This window comes from Neofelis nebulosa, chromosome 3 (genome assembly GCF_028018385.1).
Source record: "Neofelis nebulosa isolate mNeoNeb1 chromosome 3, mNeoNeb1.pri, whole genome shotgun sequence".
In the NCBI taxonomy this organism is placed as follows: domain Eukaryota; kingdom Metazoa; phylum Chordata; class Mammalia; order Carnivora; family Felidae; genus Neofelis; species Neofelis nebulosa.
In genome coordinates, this window is record NC_080784.1 from 29608820 (window position 1) to 29636707 (window position 27888).

Consider the following 27888-nt stretch of genomic DNA (forward strand, 5'->3'; position numbering starts at 1 on the left):
ATAAAATTATAATTAAATTTTCTTTCAATTAACAGGCAAAATATTACCGCAGAAGTAAAGATACTCTAAAACATTCATAGATCTACCTACCCTCTCTCTCTTTTTTTGATTAAATAAGACCTGGAATTATTTTGCCGCACATTTATTATTTGCCAGTTTTCATAAAATGGCATGCTGTAAAGGTAGTTACAAAAATACACAGTAGAAATATCTTTGGAGAGGCTGTGATTTAGTAAATATTGCATTTGTTCAAGACAGTCATGGGGATGTAAGCCCAGTGCTCATACTGGCTCTATTTTTGTCAACTTTATTTTCTGATATTAGAAGTTAGACATGATTTAATAACTATTTGAGGCAGAATTACTGAATATATGCTCTTGATAAAATAAAGAACCCCAGCAACATGGGAATGTAACCTCAGTCATCAGGCCCACTAGGACAGATAGACAGGTTTGCTCATCTCTTATTTGACATCAATGGTTGCTGCTTGTGGAGTTTTAATAGATTTATTTTGATCTTTTCTTTTTAAATTTAAGGTTACCCATGGGTTAGGCAAAATACCGAGATTAGAATGCAAATTTGCACACTGCCTTAATACTGACTTTATCTCCAGCTTAGGAGAAACAGCCTTCTGCCCTCTCGAGGAGCAGCTTCACTCGTCCTAATGCTGTGATTCTTCGTGCAGATGCTAAAATTAAAAATCCAATAAGACTAGGCATGGGTTTATCTATTATGCCATCCTGGCATAGGTTATCAGTTTGTCCTGGAAAGTTCCGATTTTATTATATATTTTTTTGTCTGTATTTTCATACATGTAAAGTGGAGCTTTTACTGTAAATATCAGCATAGAGGGATGGCCTTTTCAATGTCATCTGAGCAATAATAAAGGTTCTGAAGGCATACTAGTTTCCATGCAAATGCCATCTCATGGTACATAGATAATAAAACTTTATTAATAAAATACTAAAATACACAAAGGCACTCTCATGGTACATTTTTGGTTTTCTCAACTTACTAATTTCCAGGTCTGATAGGTCTAGTTTTTGTAGATCCGACATAAACTTGATTATAGAAGACAGGCCACCTGGATTTAAATTCCCAAAGGTACCACAACTTTGGGGGCACAAAATGAAATAACAAAATAAACACATAGTAAAATCAATTTCTGTTTGATAGAAGGAAGGGCCCAGTAGAGCTAATCTGCTTTCTGAAAAATAATTAAGAATCCAAACTAATCACACATATAAACCAGTTTATTAGATTGTCAGTGATACTTTGAGACAAATTCAAGTTATTTTATTTTACTTTATATAAACAGAGGAAGGGAGGAAAGTTTTAAACTTCAAGCTTTGTTCAGCATGTGTGCAGTTAGCATCCACAAAAGCACCATTGGATATGGAAGAATTAGCACCACAGAATTTTAGGACCTAACTGTTAACATGCATCACTGGAAAACTTGGAACATAAAAACTGAAGTGGTACGTGGTATGGTCTATTATAAACAATACAAGGCAATTTATGATTTGTTTCCATACAGTACAATACAATCACCAATCAATGAGAACTTTTTAAGTACAATACAGGACAAAAAACACGTTGTACCCTGTTAACACTAAAACAGTTACAGATTTAAAAACATGTTTCTTGTGAGAGGCAGTGGGTTGAAACTATCCCTCCTCCTCTTTTTAAATTGAGTTAAATAGTTACATGATCTCTTAAGAAAGTATTTTCAAATCTATGTCCCTCTACCTCAGTGCTGACAAATGGTTTCTTGAAAACTGAAAGGCTTGATGAATTAAAACAAAAGAAAACAAAACAAAACAAAGCCAAAACCCGGTAAGAGTCAATAAGTACTCCAGTGTGGTGGAAGATATTCCACATAAGATGAGTTTGAAAATGATGCCAGTGGTGTTGACACTTGTCTTCCCTTCGGTGGAGGGATGTCAAGTACAGAAGCCTTGCATTCACGGTGAACTTCGGTTCATTTCTTTCACACAATGCCTTTATTCTGGAGTGTAACATAAGAGACTTATTCCTTATTCCTCAACTGTTTTTGTAGTGTCATAGGGCTGTTCCTTATGCTGGATTTGACAACAGTGAAAAGGGTTGGTATTCTCCCTGGATTTAGGGAAATTTGAGCTAAAGAAAAAATATTAATTTAAATTTAGCATATATGAAATTTTAAAGGGAGTTTCACTATTTTCACAGTACAAACCCATAATGAATATCATTGAAAACCTTTCTGTTAGAAAGCATGTAACAAACCCTCAATTTTAAGTTATGTCTAGGCCAATTTTGGCATATTAGAAGATACTGTATAAGAAATGTGCAATAAGAATGGATAGATACAGGTATATTCAGATCTCAATGCACTGATGCCAAGGAAAATATATTTTTACTCACCAAGAGAAGAATATACCTTGAAGCATCTATGCAGACACATGAATCAATCATGTATCTGCCCAACTTCTAATTCTGGAATAGTGATAACAGGGTCATTTAAGAAAAAGTATTCAATTACAGTATGGCAGCAAATTTATGTTGTATATATTTAACAGCAAAACATTTTTGAAAATAGAATCATTATTATACGGTAAGTTTACAATTCACCATTTCTATACTTGTAATACATGCGTTTATTTGTTTTCCCAGTTTAAAAAAAATCCCACTAAGACCAACATCTTTCAGAACAACGATCTAACATTAAACAAAACCTCCTAAGGAAAATATTTAGCATCACAGAGATTTGAGAAAAGTCTGTTTACTCAGCATCACAAAATACTCAATAGATCTACATTTAAGATTGTTCATGCCATGACAATTAACACACCTTTGGGCTAATATATCTTATTTAAAAAAAAGATACCAAGATACAAACCAAAGAATTGACATGGAACTTATTTTTAGTTTCTCCTTGATAAGAGTAGACTGCTAATAAACTTGACTCCTGTCTGTACCATGTAATGAAAACTGCATCTATGAAGCAGCATTCACATTTAGCAAAACACTTAAAACTAGTGATAGAAAAATGGCCACCACAGAGAAAGAATTAAAGATAAGTACAATTATAGACAAATGTTTTCTTCTTAAGTGAACTGCCCCCAAATGAAAAGGAAAGCAAAGTTTGTTTGCTTTGAAATATTCTTCTGTTAAAAAAATTTCTTGGATAAAAGAAAGCTAGCCTATGTTTTATAAATGTCAGAAAGATGTAAGGTTGAGCTTCAGAAAAAATTTAACTTTTGAAAAAATTATCCTAGGCTTTTTCTGCTGAATCACCTCCCTTGTATAAATCAACTATTAATTTTCTGAAGAGGGTACAGCTATACAGAGCAGCACACCCATAATACTGATTTAAATTTGATAATTTACCAGGCGGGGCTGACTTGAACATAGAAGAAACAAAACTAATTCTCAACGTTTTAGTTTAAAAAAAACTCAACTAAACAAAACTGAGTTATGACAGTCTGGCATAATAATTTTGATTGCCCTTATATTTGACCAACACTTAAACACAAGGTAGTGCCAGTTAAAAATAAGATTTAAAAAACAAAAAGCTGACTAAAGATTGTTCAAGGAAAAAGCCTTCAAATCTTACATTTTTACCCCAAATGACTGTAGACTAACTTAGACTAACAGTTTTGCTATTATCACACATACTTTTGTTACTCTAGAGTTTTATTTCTTAATTGTTCATTGGTTCTACCATGTAACACAATTTTCTGTTAAGGTAAAATACTTTGAATTATTATAAGAAGCTTTAGAAAAACACATAAGCAGGATAAATTTATAAAAGGATAAAGAATATTTTATGGGGTTTAGACAAATTCTATACAGACAAATAGCTAGTTTAAGGTAATAAAGTGCCTTCATTTCTAGGTAATTAATTTTTCATTAAAATATTTTAAGGCTTTATAAGAAACTTAACATTATTAGAAGTTTGATAATATACAGGGTTAGGCTATTAATTAGCATTCTTTCATAGGTCTTATTTCATTTAGTCTTTTAATCCATATTAGGTGCTTTTCAATAAACAGCAGCTTAAAATTATAAATTTGGATTATAAAGTCTGAATTCTTTTTGTGAGGAAAAAGAAAGATGTATAATTTCTAAATGCTCTGATTTGTACATAAGACTCGCATGTGGCTTATAACAACCTAGCTTATGTTATAATATGCAACAGCCAATGCCCCTCAACAAGTTCAACAGAATATTTATCCTATGGCAAACAGGGCCATCATTTCACTCATTTATATATTCTGTCGTCTTTACATTTAAAATGATTGTACAGCCTTAAATGGAAAAGGCCAGAGGAAATCTCAGATAAATTCTTCAAATACAGGCACAATGAGTATTTTTTATTGCAGTAGCTTATGCATAATCTGTACTGATGGATGCCACCATCCAATGTTAAAGCATTTATATTTGTTTTTATTTTACTTGTACCACCCATGGGTGTATCACAGTAAAATACTGGAAACCTAACAGAAGTGTCTGCAATAGCCATAATCATACAGAATTCTATTTTTTCTTGTCATTTCTCTTTGGAATGAATATACGAGGGTATTTTAAGCGATGCTTTGTAGTTAGTTATGTTGGCAGCCCCAGATTTTAAGATAAATTATGACTCGATGGATGTCAAGTTACTCAATTGGTTATAATCAATAAAAACTAATTAAAATGATTGAATATTGTTTTTCAGGAGTTTAGCTATTTTTATGAGATTACGAAAGTCAGGTGCCAGATCAAATGGCCATGATACCCAAAATGCTTATCTAACTACCACTGGATTAATTTTAAATTAAAGGTTTTTGAGGTTAGGATGGAGGAGGAAAGTTAAACCTCATTGCAAAGAATGGTTTAAATTAAATGTTCCACATAATTAGAGAAACGGGAAGTACCAGGAGGAAAAAGTGCCAGTATTAAAACTGAGTTTGGTTTTCAGTCTAAAGCCTAGTAAGAGTAACTCCTGGCAATTAAAAAAAATTAAAACAGCATAAATCTCTATAATTGCACATTCCTTTACCAAAGTGCCACAAGTTACCAAAAATTTTTTTAAATGCGTCCGATGCTACTTTTCAAAATCAAAGTACATATAAACTTTTACCTTTTTCATAACAGTATAGTAGTTTTACAAATTTATCATAAATATAAGCAGGAAGTAATTACAACCTTCTAAAAACAGTATAGTGTGTTTTTAAAAAATAACTGTTAGAACCTTTGTCATTATGAAGATTCAAATCCATATATAGCCAAAGCATTCCCATAATATCCCAAAACATCATGAGAATTTGTTTAGGCAAATTTTATTAGTACTCTGTCATGCAGTGCAGACACCATAGCTTTTTTTTTTTTTTTTAATATTGGTTTAGTTATCTTGTTTGAATCTGACTACATATTATACTTACTCTCTTTAATCACTGAAGTGACAATATATGTGTAATAACTGAGTTCTGAAAACAGTATTAAACACTGAGGTTTCTAGCCTTAATTGCTCATTCCTATTAAGCACGGCGAAAATGTCTGATGCATGGGTTATTAATCTGCATGCTTCTGTCTCTTCATCTAAATGGAAATGTATACCGATAATCTAATAAGGACAACAGGACATTAGAGACCAAAACACCCAATATATGGAATGAATAAAATAAGCAACTGTATAGAAATTCTCCATATCATTAAATTTGTTAAATCAGGGAAAGACAATAAAAAATAAGATCTCTTTACCAAGTAATAATTATATTAATATATATTTTTAAAAATAAGTGGCATGCATATAATGAGGTTAAATTTTTAATGTTTTTATTGTTTGACTGTGATGAAGTTAAGCTACAGAGGTATGTCATTATAAACTGAGACCAAAAAAACAAACAAAACAAAACTATATTCTTCAGAGGAAAAAGAGTGTGTAAGATCATGATTCTCAATGACAGGTCATCTGCCTTCTGTTATGCCACAGGCTAAACATAGTGGTGTAGTGCCTCATTTAATTAGGATGAAAATGCTGGTAAAATGTAAAAATGCTAATAATAAAATAAGATTACTTTGTAGTCATGGAACATTAAATGACTATTGAAAAAGAACTCCTTCCTTTTCCTACAGTTTGATAATCTTAATCTTGGGTGTAAGAATGTCACCATATAAAAGGATATGAAAGAAATGCCCAATTCTATAAATTCTTCACCTTCTGAGGATATAGAGTAGGATGTAAATTGGTATCTTAGTCCTCTAGAATTCACAAACTTTAAAAACATAAGTAAAAGCAGAAAGAATCAGGCATGATAAATCACTGATAACAACTCCCCCAAACCCAATATACTGATAGGTTAATCACAGAAAGGTAGACATTCATTCTACATAATTTAATGAACGTTCTTTTAGTTTCTCAATATGAAAATATAATTGCTTGTTGGTAGGTAACAGTCTTGGATAGTGGCAGCATTTAAAAATTGTTAAAGAAACACTTCAAATAAACACTGAAATGCAGAAGATTCTTAATAAAAGGTGAAGAATGGGGAAACCCCATGCTATATTTAATTCTTGCATTACCCAAAGTAAGATTGTGCAATCTCTCTTGTCAATACACACAGATATTTTCTTGGCTTTGTAAAATCTACCTAGGAAATTGTATTTACCTAATTTAGCTTTTCTCTGGTAGTAGTCCTTTAGCGCTGACATAAATATTGAAGATACCTATAAGAACCATTCCTACCATATAATTTAATCTTGTTTTCTATTACTCGGCTATTTTATAGCACTTTTCATTTCCAAAACGCTGCACAACTAATTATGATAGTTACTTCTCATTCTACAAGATGAGCCAAGTTAATAAATTGCTTGTGCAGTGGTGGAGCTATACAGGGTTTTCAGAGATCCTATGTATCTTCTCTGTTAGATAGGCAGTTATCTGCATTGCCCTCTGCTATGTATCTTGAGGCTATGCTCCTTGAGGCCAAAGACTAGATCTCGTTGTCTGCTGTATACCCATACCTATCAGAATGTTTACCTCGTGTTGTATGCAAAATAAATGTCTGTTGATTTAATGACTGAGAAACAGGACTGAGAAAATAAAACAAAGAACCTCAACATACTGCCCCTCTCACCTTCAACCTCCAAGTGAAGAGCCATGTTTACCTCACTCTTGCTTCTCCACTACAATAGGCTAAGAGGTATTACTTGTCTTACACAATAGGGTTGTATTACTCACTTTTAAATCTCCCTGGAGAAGACCTTATGGTATGTGTCCTCCAGAGTAGCATAACTCGACTCTTTCTACAACTACTCCTAAAACTAAATTATTCACCTTTCTTTTGGTCAACTATTTATTAAAAAAAATTTTTTTAATGTTTATTTATTTTTGAGAGAGAGAGAATGCAAGTAGGGGAGGGGCAGAGAGAGAGGGAGACACAGAATCTGAAGCAGGCTCTAGGCTCTGAGCTGTCAGCATAGAGCTAGACTCGGGGCTTGAACTCACAAACTGCAAGATCATGACCTGAGCTGAAGTTGGGCACTTAACCGACTGGGCCACCCAGGAGCCCCTTTGAACAACTATTTAAATTAAAAGTTATGTTTCTGCACACAATAGACTATTCTTAAGCTAATTCAGGCATAAGGAATAGAGAAAATCCTCACTGTTGTAATCATTGGCATGAATATGGAGTCTATCAGAAGGTACCAAAAAGACAGACATACAGCAAAAGGGATTAGGGACTAGAGGTCCTTTAATTTTCTGGAAATTAGCGCAGAGAAGCTGAGATCCTTGAGAAAATAGTGATTTTAATGAACTAGGTTAATGTCACATTTAAACTAGATGATATTGAAAGTCTTTCCAGCTCTAAAATTCTATGTTGTGCTAACTGATTCCTCTTCTGGTAAGATGAGAATCTACTCAGTATTCAGAGTATATTTTAAAGTAAAAATGATAAACTTGAAAAATTTGATGTTTTGGAATGATTAAACAACTGTGAATATTAAGTTTTTTAAACCACCTTTACTCCTGTTTTTCCCCAACAATACCATGTAAAGCCTTTTAAATCCTGAATAAATATAATTAAATTATATCAATATAGTCTGGATATTACTTTGCTGACAATACTTTATATTGTTAGCAAAATTAGTAGTGAGGAGTTTGCTCCTACTCCTACTACTTTACATGAACATGTCCCCTAAAGAATAAGTCTTAAGTACAATTCATGATCTCATTTCCAACTTCAAAGAGAGGAGGTGAAATTATTTCTTGTAAAAATTAAATTATTGTTTTAAATCACAGTAGTGGAAAAAAACCAATGGCTATGATATTAAGTTTGAATTTCTAAATTACTGTATATGTTTATAAAAACAGCACTATTAATTAGAACACTTTGAGAAGCAACAAAAACAATACTAGTTTCCAAAACTAGGAAGCAAAATCTACTTTTCATTAGCCAGAACCTTAAAAATGTGGTAGGAGGAAAGATGGTTCACTATCAGTGTTAATTTCTGTTAAGCTAGGACTTCTCAACACCCTCCAAGCAGAGTGTATTCCCTGGGAAATCAGGTTTATAATTCTTTATTTCACAACCTAAAACCTCTTTACCCTTCTAATATTAAATTGATATCATTACTCATACTCAAATGGGAAGAAGGGCCATATTCTCATTTTTCCACATGGCAACAAACAGCATTGGCAGTTAATTAAAATTAATTACTACAACTAAAATGATGATGAACTGCTGAGAGAATTCATGCACACTGCTCAAAAGTAGTTAATCATCTTTATAGTTTAGAACATAGATCCTTGAGGTTTGGTATGACAGCATTGTAAGTCCTCCATACAAGTTAAATTATACTAATGAGATACTCTTTTTTTTTTTTTTTTTTTAAGAATCTGTCTTTTTTTTAAAAACATATTTATTTATTTTGAGAGAGAGAGAGAAAAATAGAGCATGTACACAGGTGGCAGAGGGGCAGAGAGAGAGGGAGAGAGAAATCCCAAGCAGGCTCTACACTGTCAGCTCAGAGCCTGACACAGGGCTTGATTTCACAAACCGTGAGCTCATGACTTGAACCAAAATCAAGGAGTGGACAATTAACCTGCTGAGCCACTCAGGTCCCCCACTAATGAGATACTCTTGATAATTTAAATGTAACTACTTTTTTATGTAAAATAAGACAAATGAGAAGTAAGACTTAAGCCAAATTGTATACTAAAGTAGGTTGTGTTAAAGGGAAGTGTCACTTCAACATTTTTGGAATTATTAGAATGAAATATGAATGTGGTAACAGAATTTAGGAACCATATGAGAAAAATAAGTATGAGAGGAGAGAAGGAATGTGTATTTAGTGGAGAGCAGAAAGAAATCAGAAAATCAGTGGATGTGAGGGATTCGCAGAATGGACATAATCTGAAATTTTATTCTCTCAGTAATCTGGCACAACTTCTTATTCGTTTGAGTGCCTTTTTCCATAGAACCGATGCAAGCATTATAGTACTTTATCGTCATTTCTCCCCTTACTGAATAGTTGTATAAACACTGAAAATGACATGATAACATTCCATAAAGTTAAGAAGGTGCTTGTTGTGTGTGCTGTTGATGTGTACTTTAGTGTTCTGGGACCTCTTTGTGGTTCTTCTTATTTAAGAATCTTAAAAGTGGAGATGGTTTGGGATGGACTAGCCGAGGGCCAGCTCAATCCTTGCCATTATGTAGTTAGGTCAAAATTCAGACTTCTTTTTGGTCAGAATAAAATTCTCTTGAATCTCAACAGCAGATAGCGACAATTCATCCTTTAGGATCTGTTGGTATGCAATTTACTATGACTTCCTAGAATCACAGTATAGTCTTCACTTAAACTTATTACTACTCCCAAATTTTAAAGAATCTTTGCTTAAAATGGCAATTTTTTGGTAAATCCAGTTAGAACTTAAAAAAATGCGAATGCAATCTGGATGTTGCTTTCATTGTATCTACTTTCCTTCCATTTGTATAAATTATGGAACGTAGTGAGTTTGTAATAATAAAACTGAGCTCATAAGGTCTACGTTATTATACAATTTTAAGAGCACATAAAAGCTACCAAGGCATCACCATATTGATGAACAGTGAAAGCATTCCTTCCAGCATGTTTTGATCATGGACCTATCATCAGAAGCATCTTCTCACCTGGAATTATTTTTCACATTTGCTTTCTGAGGTCAAAGAAGAAATACAAAGGGAAAGAAACAATGACAGATCCGCGGCCATTGCAATTGCTGAAGTGCAGTTGCCCAGTGTCTTTGTTGTTAATAGAACAGTTTAGAATCTCCCAGAAGAGTACCTCTTGATGCACATAACAGTAATTAAGGTGGGAGAGCCATTTGAATGTTAGGAGTACTGTCACTTAATATTAATATTGGAGGGTATTTTGTCCCCTTCATTCTTACTGTGGTTTTGCTGCCCCGATTTCAAAGGTAGTCATGTATCAATTAAGATACTTGGTAAAAAAAAAAAAAAAAAGATACTTGGTGAAGATCTAATTTTTTTTGCCTGGTTTTTTTTTTTACAAAAATATTATCCGTAATAAAAAGAAACTATTTAACTGGTAAACTCAACGACATGGATGATTTCAAAAATATTAGGCAAAGTCAAAGAAGCCTAGTACAAAAAACACATGTTCATTTATATACAATTCCAGAATAGACAAAACTAGCCTGTGGTGATACAAATCAGATCAGTGATTGATTTTGGAAGATGGGATTGGGGGAGGGTGGGGCTGTTGACTGGAAAGGGATACACAGAAATTTTCTGGTGTGAGAAAAATGTTTTATGTCTTGATATCCGTCAAAATGGATTAAATGATATATTAAGATTTGAGCATTTTACTGTATGTAAATTACAGTATATAGTATATATACTGTATGATATATTAAGATTTGAGCATTTTACTGTATGTAAATTATAGCATTTTACTGTATGTAAATTATAAAATGTGAAGGAGCATTGCCACTAAACACAATGTTCTTGCTGATGCATCAGAGATTAGGTGGCATTTTTCTTTTTTTCATTTTAAGACTTCTGCCTTGCAACTGTCCTATAAAGAGTAACATATCCTAGAATGGGATCCACGACTAATACTCTACAGAGAAATGGATTTTATATCAGGGCACTGAACTAAACCAGATTTTTTATTGCTGGAGAAAAAAGAAGACAAATTCTTACATGGACCATACTGAATGTATTGGCTCTAAGAAAAGGATATAAAACCTCTCACGCTTAAAACATAGCCTAGAACAGAAAAAAGTTTTTAAGTTAAATTTATCACCATGAAAATATTAATTTATAAAGCTATAAGAAATCAATAAAAAACGTGGCTCAAATACTACTTAGAAGTGATCATGGCAGAATGGCCGTCAGTCTTATTTCCCCAAAGATGAGTGAACATAGTAGCTCAGTAGTATTCCACTGGTATATTGAGGGACTTAAAACATGGGAAGGAAACAAGATTTTACTTTTGCTACTTTGGTGCATAATCAAGTGTATTTATTGAGTATCACATTTTATTTTTTTTATTTAAAAAAAAATTTTTTTTTAACATTTATTTATTTTGAGACAGAGAGAGACAGAGCATGAACGGGGGAGGGGCAGAGAGAGAGGGAGACACAGAACCGGAAGCAGGCTCCAGGATCTGAGCCATCAGCCCAGAGCCCGACGTGGGGCTCAAACTCACGGAACGTGAGATTGTGACCTGAGCCGAAGTCGGACGCTTAACCGACTGAGCCACCCAGGCGCTCCGAGTATCACATTTTAAAACCATTTTGAATGCCAATGTTTGGGGCTTAATTTATGATCACCTTGCCACTTCAAATCTAAGGGGCCACGTGTTCATCAACTTTAAAGAGGTTACATTATCCAATGAATATTCCAGTTCCCTAAAGAAATAACCTTATTACCCTATCTGACAATTCAAAATAAATAAGCAAAACAATTCTATTAGTTCTGAGAAGAAAGTAGTCATGCCTTGAAAATAATTTATCTACATGTGATGCCAAGTATTCATGAGAAAAATTAAAACTAAGATCAGGGGCACCTGGGTGGCTCAGTTGGTTAAGCACCAGACTTTGGCTCAGGTCATGATCTCGCGGCTCATGGGTTCCAGACTCATATTGGGCTTTGTGCTGACAGCTCAGAGCCTGAAGCCTACTTTGGATTCTGTGTCTCCCTCTGTCTCTGTCCCTTCCCCACTCGTGCTCTGTTTCTCTCTCTCTCTCTCTCTCAAACATTAAAAAAAACAACCCTAAAATCAAAAGCCAGATAATAATTTCTCCATTTCATTTCTTTCTTTTCCAATTCAAACCCACCAAATGTTTATATTTTAAACCCACATGTCATACAGCAAATCTAAAATACATAATTTTACTACTCATCAATATCTCCACCTGAGATTAGACAGAAAAAAATGAAAAAAAAAAAAAAAAAAAGCAATTTCCCTAGCATAATGCCTGGCCTACGGGAGCAACTCAGTATTTGTTGAATAAATGAATGAATGCTTTTGTTTCCCTTGATTACCATTTCTTACCTCACACAGGGGCTTCTTACTGCACATTAAAAATTCAGTATGATTGAAAAGGAAAAGCATAGACATTTACTTAGTAAAAGACAGCAATGCTCTGAAACCCCTAAACCACATGTCATTATTGCTTCTACTGCTTTTGTTCACGTAAAAATCACATAAATATAAAGTCAACACAATTATGAAATAATAACAAATTGATAGAATATAACCTAGATTTTTGGCTATAGAATTTTCCTTAAAAACTCAGTTAATGATGCTAAAGGACATGGTTTGCTTCTCTATACTGAACAATAAAAACTTTTGTAATTAATAGAATGGATAGTTGTGAGACATTTTACATAAACATATCTGAGATAGAGATTTAGAGTTTCATTAAGTACCAAAGACAAACAAAATACCAAGTGCTAGAAGATAGAAAGAATATAGCTGAAGATTATATGAAATGAGAAAAGCTCAGTATCAAGATGATGGTCTGTAGAAGCCTCTTTATGACAGTAACTGAGGCCAGTAACTATAATGGTTCCTTTACTATCCTGAAACCAAGGGTTAAATTATGTATTAACTATTGAAAAGCTATTTTTTTTTCAGTCAAAAATGACCCACAACCATAATCCTGCAGTGTTTTCAACTTTAAAGTATACAAGTGTGAAAACCCTTCCAGCTGACAGAAGAAAATAAATATTCTGAATAAAGTCCACATACTATCTCCTACTGATTTGCAAGCAAAATAATAGAGAAGTAGACTCTGAGTAGTGGAAGGACAACTTACTAAAACCTAGTTCTGGTTCTGAAATGACTGGTTAGATGATTATGAAAAAACCACACACTGTTATAAAATCAGGGTGTGGCATGATTCCAAAGACTCTTTCTGGTAGAAAAAAAAATTAAAGTTAAAGGCAGATTTAGACAAGAAAATCTTAAATTGTCAAGTCACTAAGTAAACAGGTGAATATAATCCTTTCAGAAGTGGGGTCATTGATCCCCAAATCATGTAAACTAATGACCATCTTTTAAAAAAATATTTTATTTTTAAGCAATCTCTACACCCAACGTGGGGCTCAAACTTACAACCCTGAGATCAAGAGTTGTACGCTCTCCAACTGAGCCAGCCAGGCACCCCATGATCATCCTCTTAAAAAATGAAACAAAGCTGTATTGATTCTCACCAGCAATACAATTATGCTTTGATATTTCCCAGCCAGTGGATAGTTTATTCAGTTTCTTAATGGTCTTTTGATAAACAGAAATTTTTAATTTTGTGTAAAGAATGAATTTAAAATTTTGTATGTCTTGCCTATTGTTCGATGTGAGCACCGTTAAATTTTTCTAGACTTAGTTTGCTATACCCTAAGATCACGGAAATACTTACTAACCAGCATTTTCTCGCTTCTGTAATCTTGCTTGCTTAACACATTCTTCCCCTTCCCCCTTCCCCCTTTTTCTCCCGCCACAAGTAACGGACAAAGCCTTCCCGCCAAAGGACAGACAAAGGACGCCCAATCAGAGAGCAACAAATGTCTTTACTTTAAAATCAACCAATCAGGCCCCTCATAACCTGAAACCTCCCCTATGCTAATTGTCTCTGTCTATAAAAACGCTGTACCAACCCTGATCGGGGCCTCTTAGCGTCACTGGCAACGAGTGCACGGAGGTCCAGGTTCGAACCTGCAATAAACGACCCTTGCCGCTTGGCTTTGACTTACGACTCTGGTGGTCTCTTGTGGGGGGTTTCGCAACCTCGGGCATTACATTTGGTGAAGCATTAATTCTTAATTTTTTTAAATAAAAGTCAGTGCCTTTTGTTTCCTGTCCAAGAAATTTCTGCCTACATAGTTGTGCACTTTTATATTTGACTGGCAATAGCTTCAAGAGATTATAACTAGCTTCAAGAGATTATGACTATTGCTATACCTGAGAGTTTTTGTGGTAAAAGGAGGCTCCCTTCTAATTTTTTTTTTTAATGTTCACTCATTTTTGAGAGAGAGAGAGACAGAGTGCCAGCAGGGGAGGGACAGAGAGAGGGAGACACAATCTGAAGCAGGTTCCAGGCTCTGAGTTGTCCACACAGAGCCTGATGGGGGCTCGAACTCACGAACTGTGAGATCATGACCTGAGCCAAAGTCAGACGCTTAACCAAATGAGCCACCCAGGCGCCCCAAATTTTACATAATTTTGTTATACTTTCTGGGGAACTGTCCATGTTATGGGTTGGGAAGAATTAATAATGATGTTATTAGTATTTATTAAATGCTTATTATGTGATAGAAACTTTGCTAATCATTTCAATTTTTTTAAAGAGAATTCTGGTTGGCTATAGTTTCTGTGAGGACAATAAATCTTATCTATTTTGTTATTGGTACATCCTCTGGACCAAGAAGATTTGCCCCAGAACAGTTTATAATAAGTATAAGCTGAGTGCTGATTGAATGAATTTTCACAATAGCTCTACAAAGTTAATATAATTTGCCCCAAATTACACAACATTGACAGAATCTGGACTTGAACCCAGGACTGGCTGACGTCAAAGTCTGTACAGCCGAAGTCTGTAGTGGGGCCACAAAGACTGCCCGATGACTCTGGGGGAATCCACAACCTAGAGATACAGCTAAAATTACTGCCATTACTTATAGGGACAAAGGGAATGGTTTAAAGTTATTGTTGTTTTATTCCTCTCCTAACAAAAAGTAGAAGTGGAACTTCTATTAAGCTCCTTCTTGATAATCTTAAGCATATTGATCTTTTTATATGAAGAACTATGTGATAATTTGTGCAGATTGAGCTAATATGAAACTCTTACAGGGACAGAAAAATACAATCTGCATGCAAAATTTAGAACTCAAGTCTCCTAACTCCTCAGTGATGCTGCAAAACCATGGTTAATTGAGAATGCCAGGAGCAAGGTTATTTATTTAATGGAATTTCCTAGTCAACAGACCTTTAACTACAATACTTTTTAATCCTATTGAAATTGAATCCTATTGAATACTGAATGAATACAATATAGTGAGCATAATTAAATTTTGTATGAATGAGGATACTTCAGTGCTCTAGAATCTATTGTTAACAACTATAATCACTGCAGGGACACCAAACAATAACAACAAAACAAAACTATAATCACCAGATAATGATGTAAATGAAGAATATGTAGGTTCCTGAGTTAATTTCATATAAACTTAGAATATCCTTTTCAAATTATTATGGGGTCATTTATCTTTGCTCCTAAGAGTTTATGAAAAAAATTCTCTAGTTGCTTTTTAATTGTTTACTGAACTGTGAAAAAGAAGTATTTTTATTTCTTAAATTCTGTAAATTACACTTTTTGAAGGCTACACTGCAATCAATGCAGATGCCATGACAAGATTTGTGATGACAAGACAGCTAGGGATCTGTATTCTAGTCATTAGGATCAAGTTCTGGAAGGTTCACTAAGGTGGGAGCTCAGGAAATAGATTAAAAAATAGTGATGGTCAAAAGAGGAAAAAAGGCTGAATCTAGGCAAATGACTTATGTATATTGATTACCAAAATATGATTTGATATGCCTTCTGCCAGGGCCAAAACTCAGAATACTGAGTGCAGAATTGAGCCTAAAGATGTGATGAAAACAGAAAAATGTGTAGAATGCATTTCAAAAAAAATTTTAAATTAGTTACAAAAGCATCTAGTTCTGTTGGTGGGAATGCAAACTGGGCAGCCACTCTGGAAAACAGTATGGAGGTTCCTCAGGAAACTAAAAACAGAACTACCCTATGATCCAGCAATTGCACTACTGGGTATTTACCCAAAGGATACAAAAATACTGATTCAAAAGGACACATGCACCTCGATGTTTATAGCAGCATTATCAACAAGAGCCAAACTATGGAGAGAACCCAAATGTCCATCAACTGATGAATGGTAAAGAAGATGTGGTATATATATATATATATATATATATATATATATATATATATATATAATGGAATATTACTCAGCCATTAAAAGAATGAGATCTTGCCATTTGCAATGATGTGGATGGAGCAAGAATGTATTATGATAAGTGAAATAAATCAGTCAGAGAAAGATAAATACCATATGATTTCACTCACATGTGGAATTTAACCAACAAAACTGATGAACATATGGGAAGGGGGAAAAAGAGAAGAAAGGGAAACAAACCACAAGAGACTCTTAATGGTAGAGAATAAACTATGAGTTGACAGAGAGTAGGAGATGGGCTAGATGGGTGATGGGTACTAAGGAGGGCACTTGTTGTGATGAGCACTGGGTGTCATATGTAAGTGATGAATCACTGAATTCTACTCCTGAAACCAATATTTCAGGAGTATGTTAACTAACTAAAATTTAAATTAAAAAAAAATGTGCCTAATTCACAGAACCAGAACAAATAATTCTGAAATTTGCATGGAATCCCAAAAGACTCTGAATAGCCAAAGTAATCTTGAGAAACAAGAACAAAGCTGGAGGTATTACAATCCTAGATTTCAAGATATACTACAGAGCTATAGTAATCAAAACAGGATGTTACTGGCACAAAAACAGACAAACAAAACAGAGAACTCAGAAATAAACCTGTGGTCAATCGTCAATTAATCTATGACAAAGGAAACAGAATATACAATGAGGAAAAGACAGTCTCTTCAATAAATAGTGTTGGGAAAACTGGACAGATACATACATAGGAATGAAACTGGACCACGTTTTTACACCATATACAAAATAAACTCAAAATGAATTACAGATTTAAATACAAGACCTGAAATCGTAAAACTTCTAGAAGAAAACATGCAATAAGCTCTTTGACATTTGTCTAAGCAATATTTTTTTGGATATGTCTTCTTAGGCAAGGGCAACAAAAGCAAAGACAAATAATTTGAGCTACATCAAACTAAAAAAACTTTTGCACAGTGAAGGAAACCACCAACAAAATGAAAAGGCCTACTACTGAATGGGAGAAGATACTTGCAAATTATGTATCTGTTAAGGGGTTGACAACTAAAACATATAAAGAACTCACACAACTCAATAACAACAACGCAAAAGAAACAATCTGATTAAAAGATGGGTGAGGACCTGAACAGACATTTTTCCAAACAAGACATACAGATGACCAACATACACACGAAAAGATGCTCAACATCACTAATGATCAGGGAAATGCAAATCAAAATCACAATGAGATCTCACCTCACACCTGTCAGAATGGCCATTATCAAAAAGACAAGAAGTAACAAGTATTGATGAGGACATGGAGAAAAGGCAACTCTTGTGCACAGTGGTGGGAATACAAATTGGTGCAACCCCTATGGAAAACTATATGGAGGTGCCTCAAAAAATTAAAAATAGAAATACCACATGATCCAGCAATTCTACATCAGGATATTTATCTGAAGAAAACAAAAACATTTAAAAAGATATGTTTCTCTTATATTCACTGCAGCATTATTTACAGTAGCCAAGGTATGGAAGCAACCTAAGTGTTCATCGATAGATAAATGGACAAAGAAGATGTGATATGTATATAATGGAATATTACTCAGCCATAAAATAGAATGAAATATTGCCATTTGTGATAACATGGATGGACCTGGAGGGTATTATGCTAAATGAAATATGTCACAGAAAGACAAATACCATATGATTTCACTTATATGTGGAATCTAAAAAACAAATGAACAAACAAAACAGAAACAGACACATAGATACAGAGAATAAACTGGTGGTTGCCAGAGGGTAAGGGGGAAGGCAGATGGGCGAAACAGGTGAAGGGAATTAACTTCCAGTTATAAAATAAATACATTTTGGGGATGTGATGTACAGCAGAGGGGATATAGTCAGTAGTATTGTAATAACTTTGTATTGTGACAGATGGTAACTAGACCTACTGTAGTGATCATTTTGTAATGTATAAAAATACTGAATTACTCTCTTGTACCCTTGAAACCAATGTAATATTGTATGTCAATTATAATAAAAAACTATTTAAATTATCTGTAAAAACATGTGCTTAATTTTACCAAATTGTGATTTCAAGTTTACCATTTAAAATTTCTATAATGTTTCTTAAGAAGGTTGCAGTGAGAAGTGGGCTCCTTATAAACCTCAGAATTTTATTAGATTGCTAAGTGACATAGTAAATCATTTAAACCTGCCAGGTCCTGTTTTCTTCATCTGTTAACTGAGGTTAGAGATAATGAACAAAACAATCTAAATCAGTATTCTCATCAGGATGAAATGAGATACAATATGTGAAGGATCTTTGAAAAATATGTGAAATTATATGCAAATTATTGTAATTGAAATTCCATATTCTTTTTACATTTAATTTAATTAGAAATTCCAGTTATGGAAAAACTTTGAGGACGAATGAATCTTTTGTATCAGTAGCTAATTGAATTTATCCATTAGTGACTCTTCTTTGCAATGTATCTACTGAAAATGATTATAGTTTCTGATTCACCAACACAGTAACAGTAGAATCAGGCTCATTTCACTTGGCTAAGATATTGGTGAGATTCGTAGCTGGGAACACTGATGGGTTTTTGTAAATCCAGACATATGGAGAGAAAAGGAGTTTGTGAAGATATTGTATGTGCAAAGAGAGTGAAATAAAATTAAAGTGAGGTTAAATACTAAAGCCTAGAGCAGGGAGGGCAAATATAGGATATGATGTTTACTACTTCTTGTCTTCCTCCACCTCTCCCCACCTCAGTCCCCCATGCACACACAGAAACCACAGCAGTCTTTTATGATGAACCTGCATGGGGCTTTACATTCATCTCCAACCTAGAATTTAGGAAATCATTACCTTGAATACAGTAGTCACATGAGATGAAACACAATCATTATTTTCATCCTTGGACATCAAAAGAGATTTGGAATGGATAAGACAAAATTATTATTTAAAACAGTGCTATTCTCTAAATCTGCATCAGTGAAATATATTTTGAGCATTATAACAGGATGTAGATAATTAAATCATATTTAAAGGATAAATTGTTAAAGGGAAAATAATATTTGGCATTTTATAATGCTTCAAACACACTTCTCATACACACCAACACACTGCTTAGCACATGGCAGATAATCAGATGAATATCCGTTGAATGAAAAATATGAAAGTTCAATTGGCTTCCAAAAGCTGCTCTGAATCAAACAATTTTGGACATGGCACACTTAAAGCTAATAGCAGTGGCATATTTTTCTTTTGTAAATTCTTGGATCTTTAGCCCCTAGCATAGCGCCTGGAACAAGGTAGCCACTCAACATCCATGAGTGAAAAGAACAGGATCATTTATCTATTGAACAAAGGAAAGAATATTTCTGAAGTAAAATTTAGGAGGTGCAGGAAACAAAAGGTCCCATATTCTACTGTATCTTAACCTGTGAGTCAGTCCTTGACATAGTATTTATCAGGTTTTAAAGTTATTGCTTTCATTCATACTTGTTGCCATTTTGATTTGTCTGTGAAGTACTGTGATCTTGAAGCAAGGAGATTTCAAAGGCAAAGCGGGAACAGGATCAGTGGTGATTAAGTGAAGAGAGATGATTTAAGCAATCAGCACAGTGCTAGGTATGGAGGGGAAAAGAAAAGAGGAAGAAACAGTCTCTGGTCTTAAACTTAATAAAAAAGGGGGATTGGGCAAATCAGACAGAGGAACAGTGCACTGAAATACTTCACTGAAGCAACCATATCTAAATATGAAGGATGCCAAGGAGGAATGGATGGTCAATAAATGCCAGATGAAACAAAGATGATGCGGAGAAAAATACACCAAAGAAAGAAATTGAAGATAACTGTAATCGGAGTTTTTATGACTGCAGGGATATAGAAATTGAAAGGTTCTTAGGAATCATCTGTTATGAGCCAATCCCCACAAGTGAGGAGTAAACAAGCTGGGGCCCACAGAGGTTAAATGCCTCCCCCTTGGCCAGCTACAAGGCCCAGAGTCAGGGCTTCTAACACAGAGCCCTGACCTCTATACCACACTGCTGCACCACGGGAGGGAAAAGGTGAGACCTTAGGATTCTTAAAATTCCATGAATGCTTGAAATAATAGTCTGAGTAATACGAATAAATTGGGGGAGGGGGACTTTATTAATTATAGCACAGATGTAGTGAGTAATTTGGCAATGACATTCATTTTATAGTCATTTTGTGACAGAAGTTTTAAAACTAATCATTTAGAATTAAATTATTGAAAATCTAATGTAGGAATCAAATTCTGGGTTTAACTAAGATTGATTTTTTTCCATATAAACTATAAAAAATTTCCATCAAATAAAATATAGATGTTATGTAGTATAATCCGAAGACAGCAGCAGATCACTTTAACAGAAGGTACTGCTTGAATCCCAGCTTGATATGTCATTAAATGTAATATTTGGGTCTTTTAAAAAAATAAGTCAAACAGTAAATGGTGATTAACAAACCAAATTGCACATAATAAGTTAATGACCTGAAGGATTCCTTAAATAGGAGCAGAGTTTAATAATGCTTGGAGAACAATAATGCAACTTAGCTTCAGTTATTATAAATCCAATAGGCATTCTTTATTCGAAGTAAATTTAATATTATAATTGATAAAGTATGTAAATAATTGTCAAAAAATGCTCAGGACTTGGGGAATTTTCAGGCTGAAGGTTTTACTATATTAGATACAGAGTCTTACTGACAAAATATTAGTGCCTAGCTTATGTTAGAGATGTTAGAGGAGAGGCTAAGTTCTAGGTTGTTGGCAGTGTGTGCCTTTGAGAATTGCGTGGCATGAAACGAATTTCTGTGATATTGGGGTGGTCATGGTGAGCAACGAAGAAAGATCTTAAATAGTGATGGGGCACTGGAAAGGAAAAAGAGTAATTGCTTACTATGTTACTGAACCAGATGCATTACAACTCTTTCACTAAATATTTTCAACTCAAAAATTTTTCCTCGTATTGAGAAAACATTTCTAAAAAAAAAAAAAACAGAAACGAAAACATTTCTAATTTTATAGTGGAGATCAAGGAAATAATGAGATTCAATTTTAAAGAATTTTCTTTGAAGTAAATATCATCAGTATGTTGCAATAGATCATTAAAGAAATATCTGGGTGTACAAAAATTATGAAATTATTTAAAATTGCTGTAAATAAATAGCATTTGTCTGAAAAAATCATATACACTCATATTATGAATTGTTAAATTCATAAAACGAAGAACGATTCGGTTATCATTATCCAAGAATCACTATCAACTGGTTTTTGTGTTAGTTCCAAGATAATTTAGGCCAAGAACAGGCACATTTTTTTCCATGTTAAAATCCAGCATAATACTCATAATTATAGTATTTCTGTTTATTTAGATGGAGATTGCTTATAGGATTTAAAACTTTATTCATTTCTTTAGAAAATTTTAATAACAGAGGAAGAAGAATTTTAAAAAACTTAAAAAATAAGAATTTTAAGAATGTTTCTTGGGTTTGGGTTTTTCTTATTGCCAATGATTCCTGAACTAGCATTTGAAACATCCATTTGCAGAAATGCATTTTTATATATGCCTATTTCTCCCAGATTATATTTCTAATGAAGCTGCTTAGAGGTAAAGTTTCATATTGTACTCAGCAAAGATTTTGAAAGCATTTGGTGAACAAATTCCAGAAAAATTTCTAATCAACTTCGTAAGTACTGAGAAAATCCTAGAATGTACATAGGAAAAATCTACAGAAATTCCATGATTTAATTTCCTTGGTAATTCTAGCCGCACACCTTCAACAAACAAACAAACAAACAAATATACAAAAACTGTCCCTCTGGAATCCCCTAGGTCTCATGAGCAATAAAGGTTACTCTTCCTTGTAACTCAGAGGAAAGTTTCCAGGACCAAATATACTTCATTTGCAGCCACCCAAAGATTCTAAGGATTGCTTAATAAATGTAAGCACAATTGCTTTGCAATTGTAAACCTTTTTACATGTGAGAATTATAACAACACAGGATATATGTATCATACCTGGAAAGCTAAGTAGCAATAATCAATAGCCATAAACCAATCCACTATGGATGGGCGAAGGTTTAAGCAAATATCTTGCTTATTTAAAAAAAGAGAAAAAAGTACACGGGTGGTTGCCAGGGGATGGGGTGGAGGAATTAGACAGTTTTTCAATGGGCTTAGAGTTTCAGTTTTGCAAGACAAAAAAGTTCTGGACATTGGTGGTACAACAAGGTGAATGTACTTAACACTAATGAACTGCATATTAGAAATGGTTAAGATGGTAAATTTTATGTTATGTGCTTTTTAAGCCACAATAAAAAAAAAAAAAAAATTGAACTAGACCAGAAAAGCGAGGTATTCAGACTGATTAAGGATATTTTTTTTTGTACTCCTAATAAATTGTAAGTTTATATTTAAAAAAGAAAATTGGGAAAGGTCATTTTTGAGACTTAGAGGGTCATCTTGTGAAAAGGTGAAAGACAAATCACCTATGTACTTAACGCAGGCTGGAAAGACAGAATATTTTGGTTTTGACATCTGGGGAATATGTAACTGGTGGTTACATGTCAAGTAGTTTGAATTTGAACATTGGAGGTGGGGGAGAAAGTAGCATTCCCAGCGATCATTGTCCAGAAAGCTAGACAATATGATAGTATGACATCTTAAATATTTGGGTTTATGTATTTAGCCTCTCTGTGTTTAAAGTGGGCCCTAGATATTAGTTGTTAATAGGATAACCAAAAAATCGTTTTGGCTGACAGTATTAAAACCTAAACAATTCCAGCTGGAAAGATGATGTGGAAGAAAGAATACAAGTCTAAGGCCATGACAAAGAATGGCCCCCACACCATTCAGAAAGAGCAAGATTAAAAAGCCAATTTCTGAACCCCACTCTGGACCAACCAAATCATAATCTCTGGGGGCAGGGACCAGAACCTACATTTTAAATATGCTGTGTACACTGGGGCGCCTGGGTGGCTCACTTGGTTGAGCTTCCGACTTTGGCTCAGGTCATGATCTCACAGTCGGTGAGTTTGAGCCCTGCATCAGGCTCTGTACTGACAGCTCAGAGCCTGGAGCCTGCTTCAGATTCTGGGTCTCCCTCTCTCTCTGACCCTCCCCTGTTCATGCTCTGTTTCTGTCTGTCTCAAAAATAAACAAACATTAAAAAAAATTTTAAATATGCTATGTACACGAATGTTTGAGAATGACCAGACTAAATTTTAAAGGGTGAAACTTCTGTCATTTTAATGGCAGTTAGAACTCATTGGAGGCAAATACAGAGTTTAATGTTTAAGGATATTCTTGATGACACCATCACGGCCATGATTCTTTGAGTTCCTGAGAGGTACATTGGAGAGTCTCTCCTGTTTTAAAGGAGAGATTATTGGATTAAACTATCTTTGAAATATTAGAAGAGATATTCTTGAGTGAGTCAAATGGTAGTCTGTGCTGCAAGAACCAGCTGTCTGGCTAAGCTTTTTAGAGCTATAACGAGAACTTTTATAGCTCTAAAGCAAGGATAACAAATAGCAAATATTTGGCATGAAGGCTGTTCTCTCTTTCCCTATGGATGCAGATTTCAAATTCTCAACATAGCACTTTAGGGCAGCCAATCAATTGTAGTAACAAACAAGATGAAACCAATTTGCCAGGACTTCTCTGGGGGCATGGAGAGGGTGGAGGGGGGAGATTGGGCTCTCTTTAAAATTTTACACACACACACACACACACACACACACACACTCACGCACGCGTGCGTGCATGCACAGACACGTGCAATATTCGTGCAGAGTAAAATTTACTTAGCTGAATATTTAGATATGTGTTAATAGCTTATAGACTTGATGTAATACATTTTGACTTACTCAGATCTCTCTAAAAGATATTATTATTTGTCCACTGAAATTTGGAAATGTTACAGTGTCATGAGAAAGCATAAGATGCCTGGAAGGAGTGACAAGAAAAAATGGACCCTGCAAGTGAGAATCGAGTTTCATATTGGTTCATGCCAGATCCCTGAATTTAGATATTATTGCCACAGCTAACCTTTTGCCCTATACAAAGCCTTGAAAATCTCCAGGAGAAAATCACATATATTATTTGCAGCAATAATCAACTTACTTAGAATCTTGTTCTTTAATACAGAAAACTTAAGAGGAAATAGAGAATTTTGTTGTTTCTTTTCATCTTAAATTAGAAGTGCAAGAAAAAATAGAGAATGGAAATATTTTATTGCTTCAATCTTTAAAGAGAATTTAATCTAGACTTTTATGAAGAAAAACCTCATAATATGCAATAATTTGGTTATCCAATTTACTGTACCATCACTTATGTCTTCCCAAATAAACCTGTGACAGGTACTTTTGAAATAGCCACATAAGTACCAAGTACATTCCTTCATATGGCTGTTTCTGGGGAAAAAAAAAAGACTAAAAGTGAAAAGTTTCTTATGAAAATCATAAAAGCTAGACTTAATTTTGAGGGGCAAATCTCATGAAAGCTATCTTAACTAATTCATTTAATTAGTACAGCTCATGAAAATTTGAAAAAGTCTTTTATGTTGTTTTGCAATAACAAGGGGTAGGAGGAAGTCATTTTTTTCTTAACATGTTTTCAGAATAATACTAGAAAAATTGAAATCACGCTTCTTTATCCAATGTGATAAAATAGAAGACCTGAAAACAAAAGTTCCAAGTATTCCCAAGAAATTCTCTCAGAGTTGAAAAGAATCTTCAGGGTAATAACAATCCATTTTTTTCTTCATTTATTAATTCCCTTTATGCATCCTAAACTAAGTGCATGTCTATTCTCTGCCTTAAATAATTTCAGCAACAGGGAAGGAACACTACTTCTTAAACTTGGCCCTCATGTCGAGCTGAAATTTCCTATAAATCTATTCTGTCTGAAACTGACTCAAATAATAAGACATAAATTTTTTAACCTAAAATTTAAATTGTAGCTATAATACAACAGGACACAGAATTTTAAAAATACATTATACAGCCTATAATAATCCTTTTGACTTGGTGACTATCTCTGTTATGTTCATCTTTTTCACAATTAGGAATTCATTCATTGTTCTGGAGTACTAATCGTCAAAGGGGTAGTAGTTGGAAACAGAAGTTAATGAACTTGCAGAACTGCCAAATGTCTATATATGAATGATTTGGTATTTCTGATAAAGCATGATCCATTAGAATGACAGCTAGTAAGGTTATATCATAGATATTAATTATATAGACTTATATAAAATATTGTTTTATTAATTTTGATCAATACATTAATTAAAGAATGTTCACAGGTTAGCAAGTACAATATAAATTATTTTTAAGTATGTTGGTTATGTTTTCAAATATGCTCAATGAGCATCCAGGAGAAGTTTCTCTAAATTTAAATCAATGGGTACCACTAAAAGTACCATAAATACATTACAGTATATATCTATAGTTCCTCTATCCTACACACATAGATAAGACATAGGAAGATGATGAAAATATATGCATTTAAAAGAAATTAGTATATTTCTTATCGGTTATATATCTTAAGAGACAATTGCATTTTAACCTTTAGCCTTTATTTTCTGTTTACTTACTTGGCTTATTTTACTAATTATGAACCATTTGAGCTACATGATACATGTCACAAAATGTAAAATTGAGGGATTAAAACTAAGGTCCCTTCAAGTCCTAATGTTTAATATTTCCTAACAGATGTATTAGTAACTGTTGAGTATAGAAATTATTTACTTTCCATTACTAAGATTTATATACCAGTTATTTGATAAATTAAAAACATGTTTCAGTCTCCATAAATTGGAATGCTAGGCTTTTCATATAAGAATTACTAATTATTAGTTCCTATCAGAGTTATCTCAAGATAGTTGTCAAAAAATCAGAAGAAAAGTTATTAAATGTCATGAAAGGATAAAGAGAGAAGAAAATGATTTTTACTCAAAGTCTAGTCAATTGATAAAAAATATTATTTTAGATTTGTACATTTCTCAAGGCTGAATGAGTAGCAGCACTGAGACTTCTTTTTAGCAAGATCTTACAGTTGTTATGACCACATTTCTCCTTCCCTGTCTTTTGTAGCTAAGGTAAGATCACATCAACCTGCAGCTATGGTTCTTAAAATGTGGTCCCCACGGCAGCAGCATCAGCTTACCTGGGAATGTGTCAGAAATGCAAATGTTTGGTCCCCTCCTCACTACACCAGGCCAACAGAACTCAACCCAGGAAGCGGGGCCAGCAATCTGTTTTAACAAGCCCTCTGGTTGATTCTCAATCAAACCAAAATTTGAAAACCACTGGCCTGGAGTAACAGAGGAAAATATGTGTCTGTAAATAGGGTCAGTTCAGTTTACTCTGCTGGAGATATGGAAAAGAAGGGGAAACTTGGTAACGAAATACGAAAATCAGTGGAGTGATATAGGAAGAGTAAGTTGGTAAAAAGAGTTTCAAAAAACAATAAACTTTTCACTGATATTGACACGACTTGTTTCCAGATCAATTCAACATGACCAGTTGATTTCGGGTCATGAAAATGAAATAGTAGATCCACAGTAAATAGTAATTTGTCTTCTCTCTGCACTTAAGGGTTAAATTGGAATGATCCATCTATATTGTCATCTTATCTCTTTCCAAAATTGACATTTATTTAAAACGGTTGAGACTAGAGGTTCAATCCATAAAGATCATATAAGTTGTATTTAATAGCACTGAACTTTAACAAACTAGATGAACACTTATATAAGGAGTGTCTCTTGGTGGTACTAGCCCCATATATGGGGATTAGTTTGGGATAAAATAATTCCTAGTAATCTGAGGCAGATTTACCAGTAATACATGGGGGTAGACTGTGCTATATTAGTCAGGGGGTTAGATTTTGGAGTAAGTCTTAAAGATAGTTCGGCCTAATTGAATGAACACAGTCTTTGGCTTGGTGTCAATTTGGGTTCAAATACATTAGTTCTGAAATACTGAACCAGTTTTGAAAATCTCTGGAAAATCATATTAAAATGGTGATGATAAAAAAAAAATGGTGACAATAGGGTTGTTATAAGTAGAATAGTTACAGGGGTTCAGCAATGTTTAATATATGGTAGGTATTCAATAAGTAATAGTTGTTAATACTAGTAAGATTGCCTCTTTCTTTTGTTACCACCTTCTCTTTAAAAATGGTCATGGTGCAATTTTCCTAGAGGCTACATTCGTTTCTGAAATTACTTGTCAATCGTGCTAGTCAAAGTATTTCCTGAAGATACAGTGTATACTGAAAAGTTGGAATAACTGACCTTTCAGTCCATATCTTCCCAAGTGAAATGTTTCTATTCATACTAAATTCCTGTACAGAAATACGGTAACAGTATTGATATTAGTTAAGT

General features: G+C 33.9%; 1 protein-coding gene across 2 annotated transcripts in view; it reads right to left on the reverse strand.

Annotated features, from left to right (window-relative positions):
* Window positions 1-1235: 1235 nt before the first annotated feature.
* PURG (purine rich element binding protein G) overlaps window positions 1236-27888 on the reverse strand; it is a 37564-nt gene continuing 10911 nt past the window's right edge. For both annotated transcript variants that reach the window (XM_058720218.1, XM_058720220.1), the window contains one exon: window positions 1236-2139. In XM_058720218.1, the coding sequence (XP_058576201.1) occupies window positions 2125-2139 (15 nt within the window). In that variant the 3' untranslated portion in view covers window positions 1236-2124. The remainder of the gene's footprint in view (window positions 2140-27888) is intronic.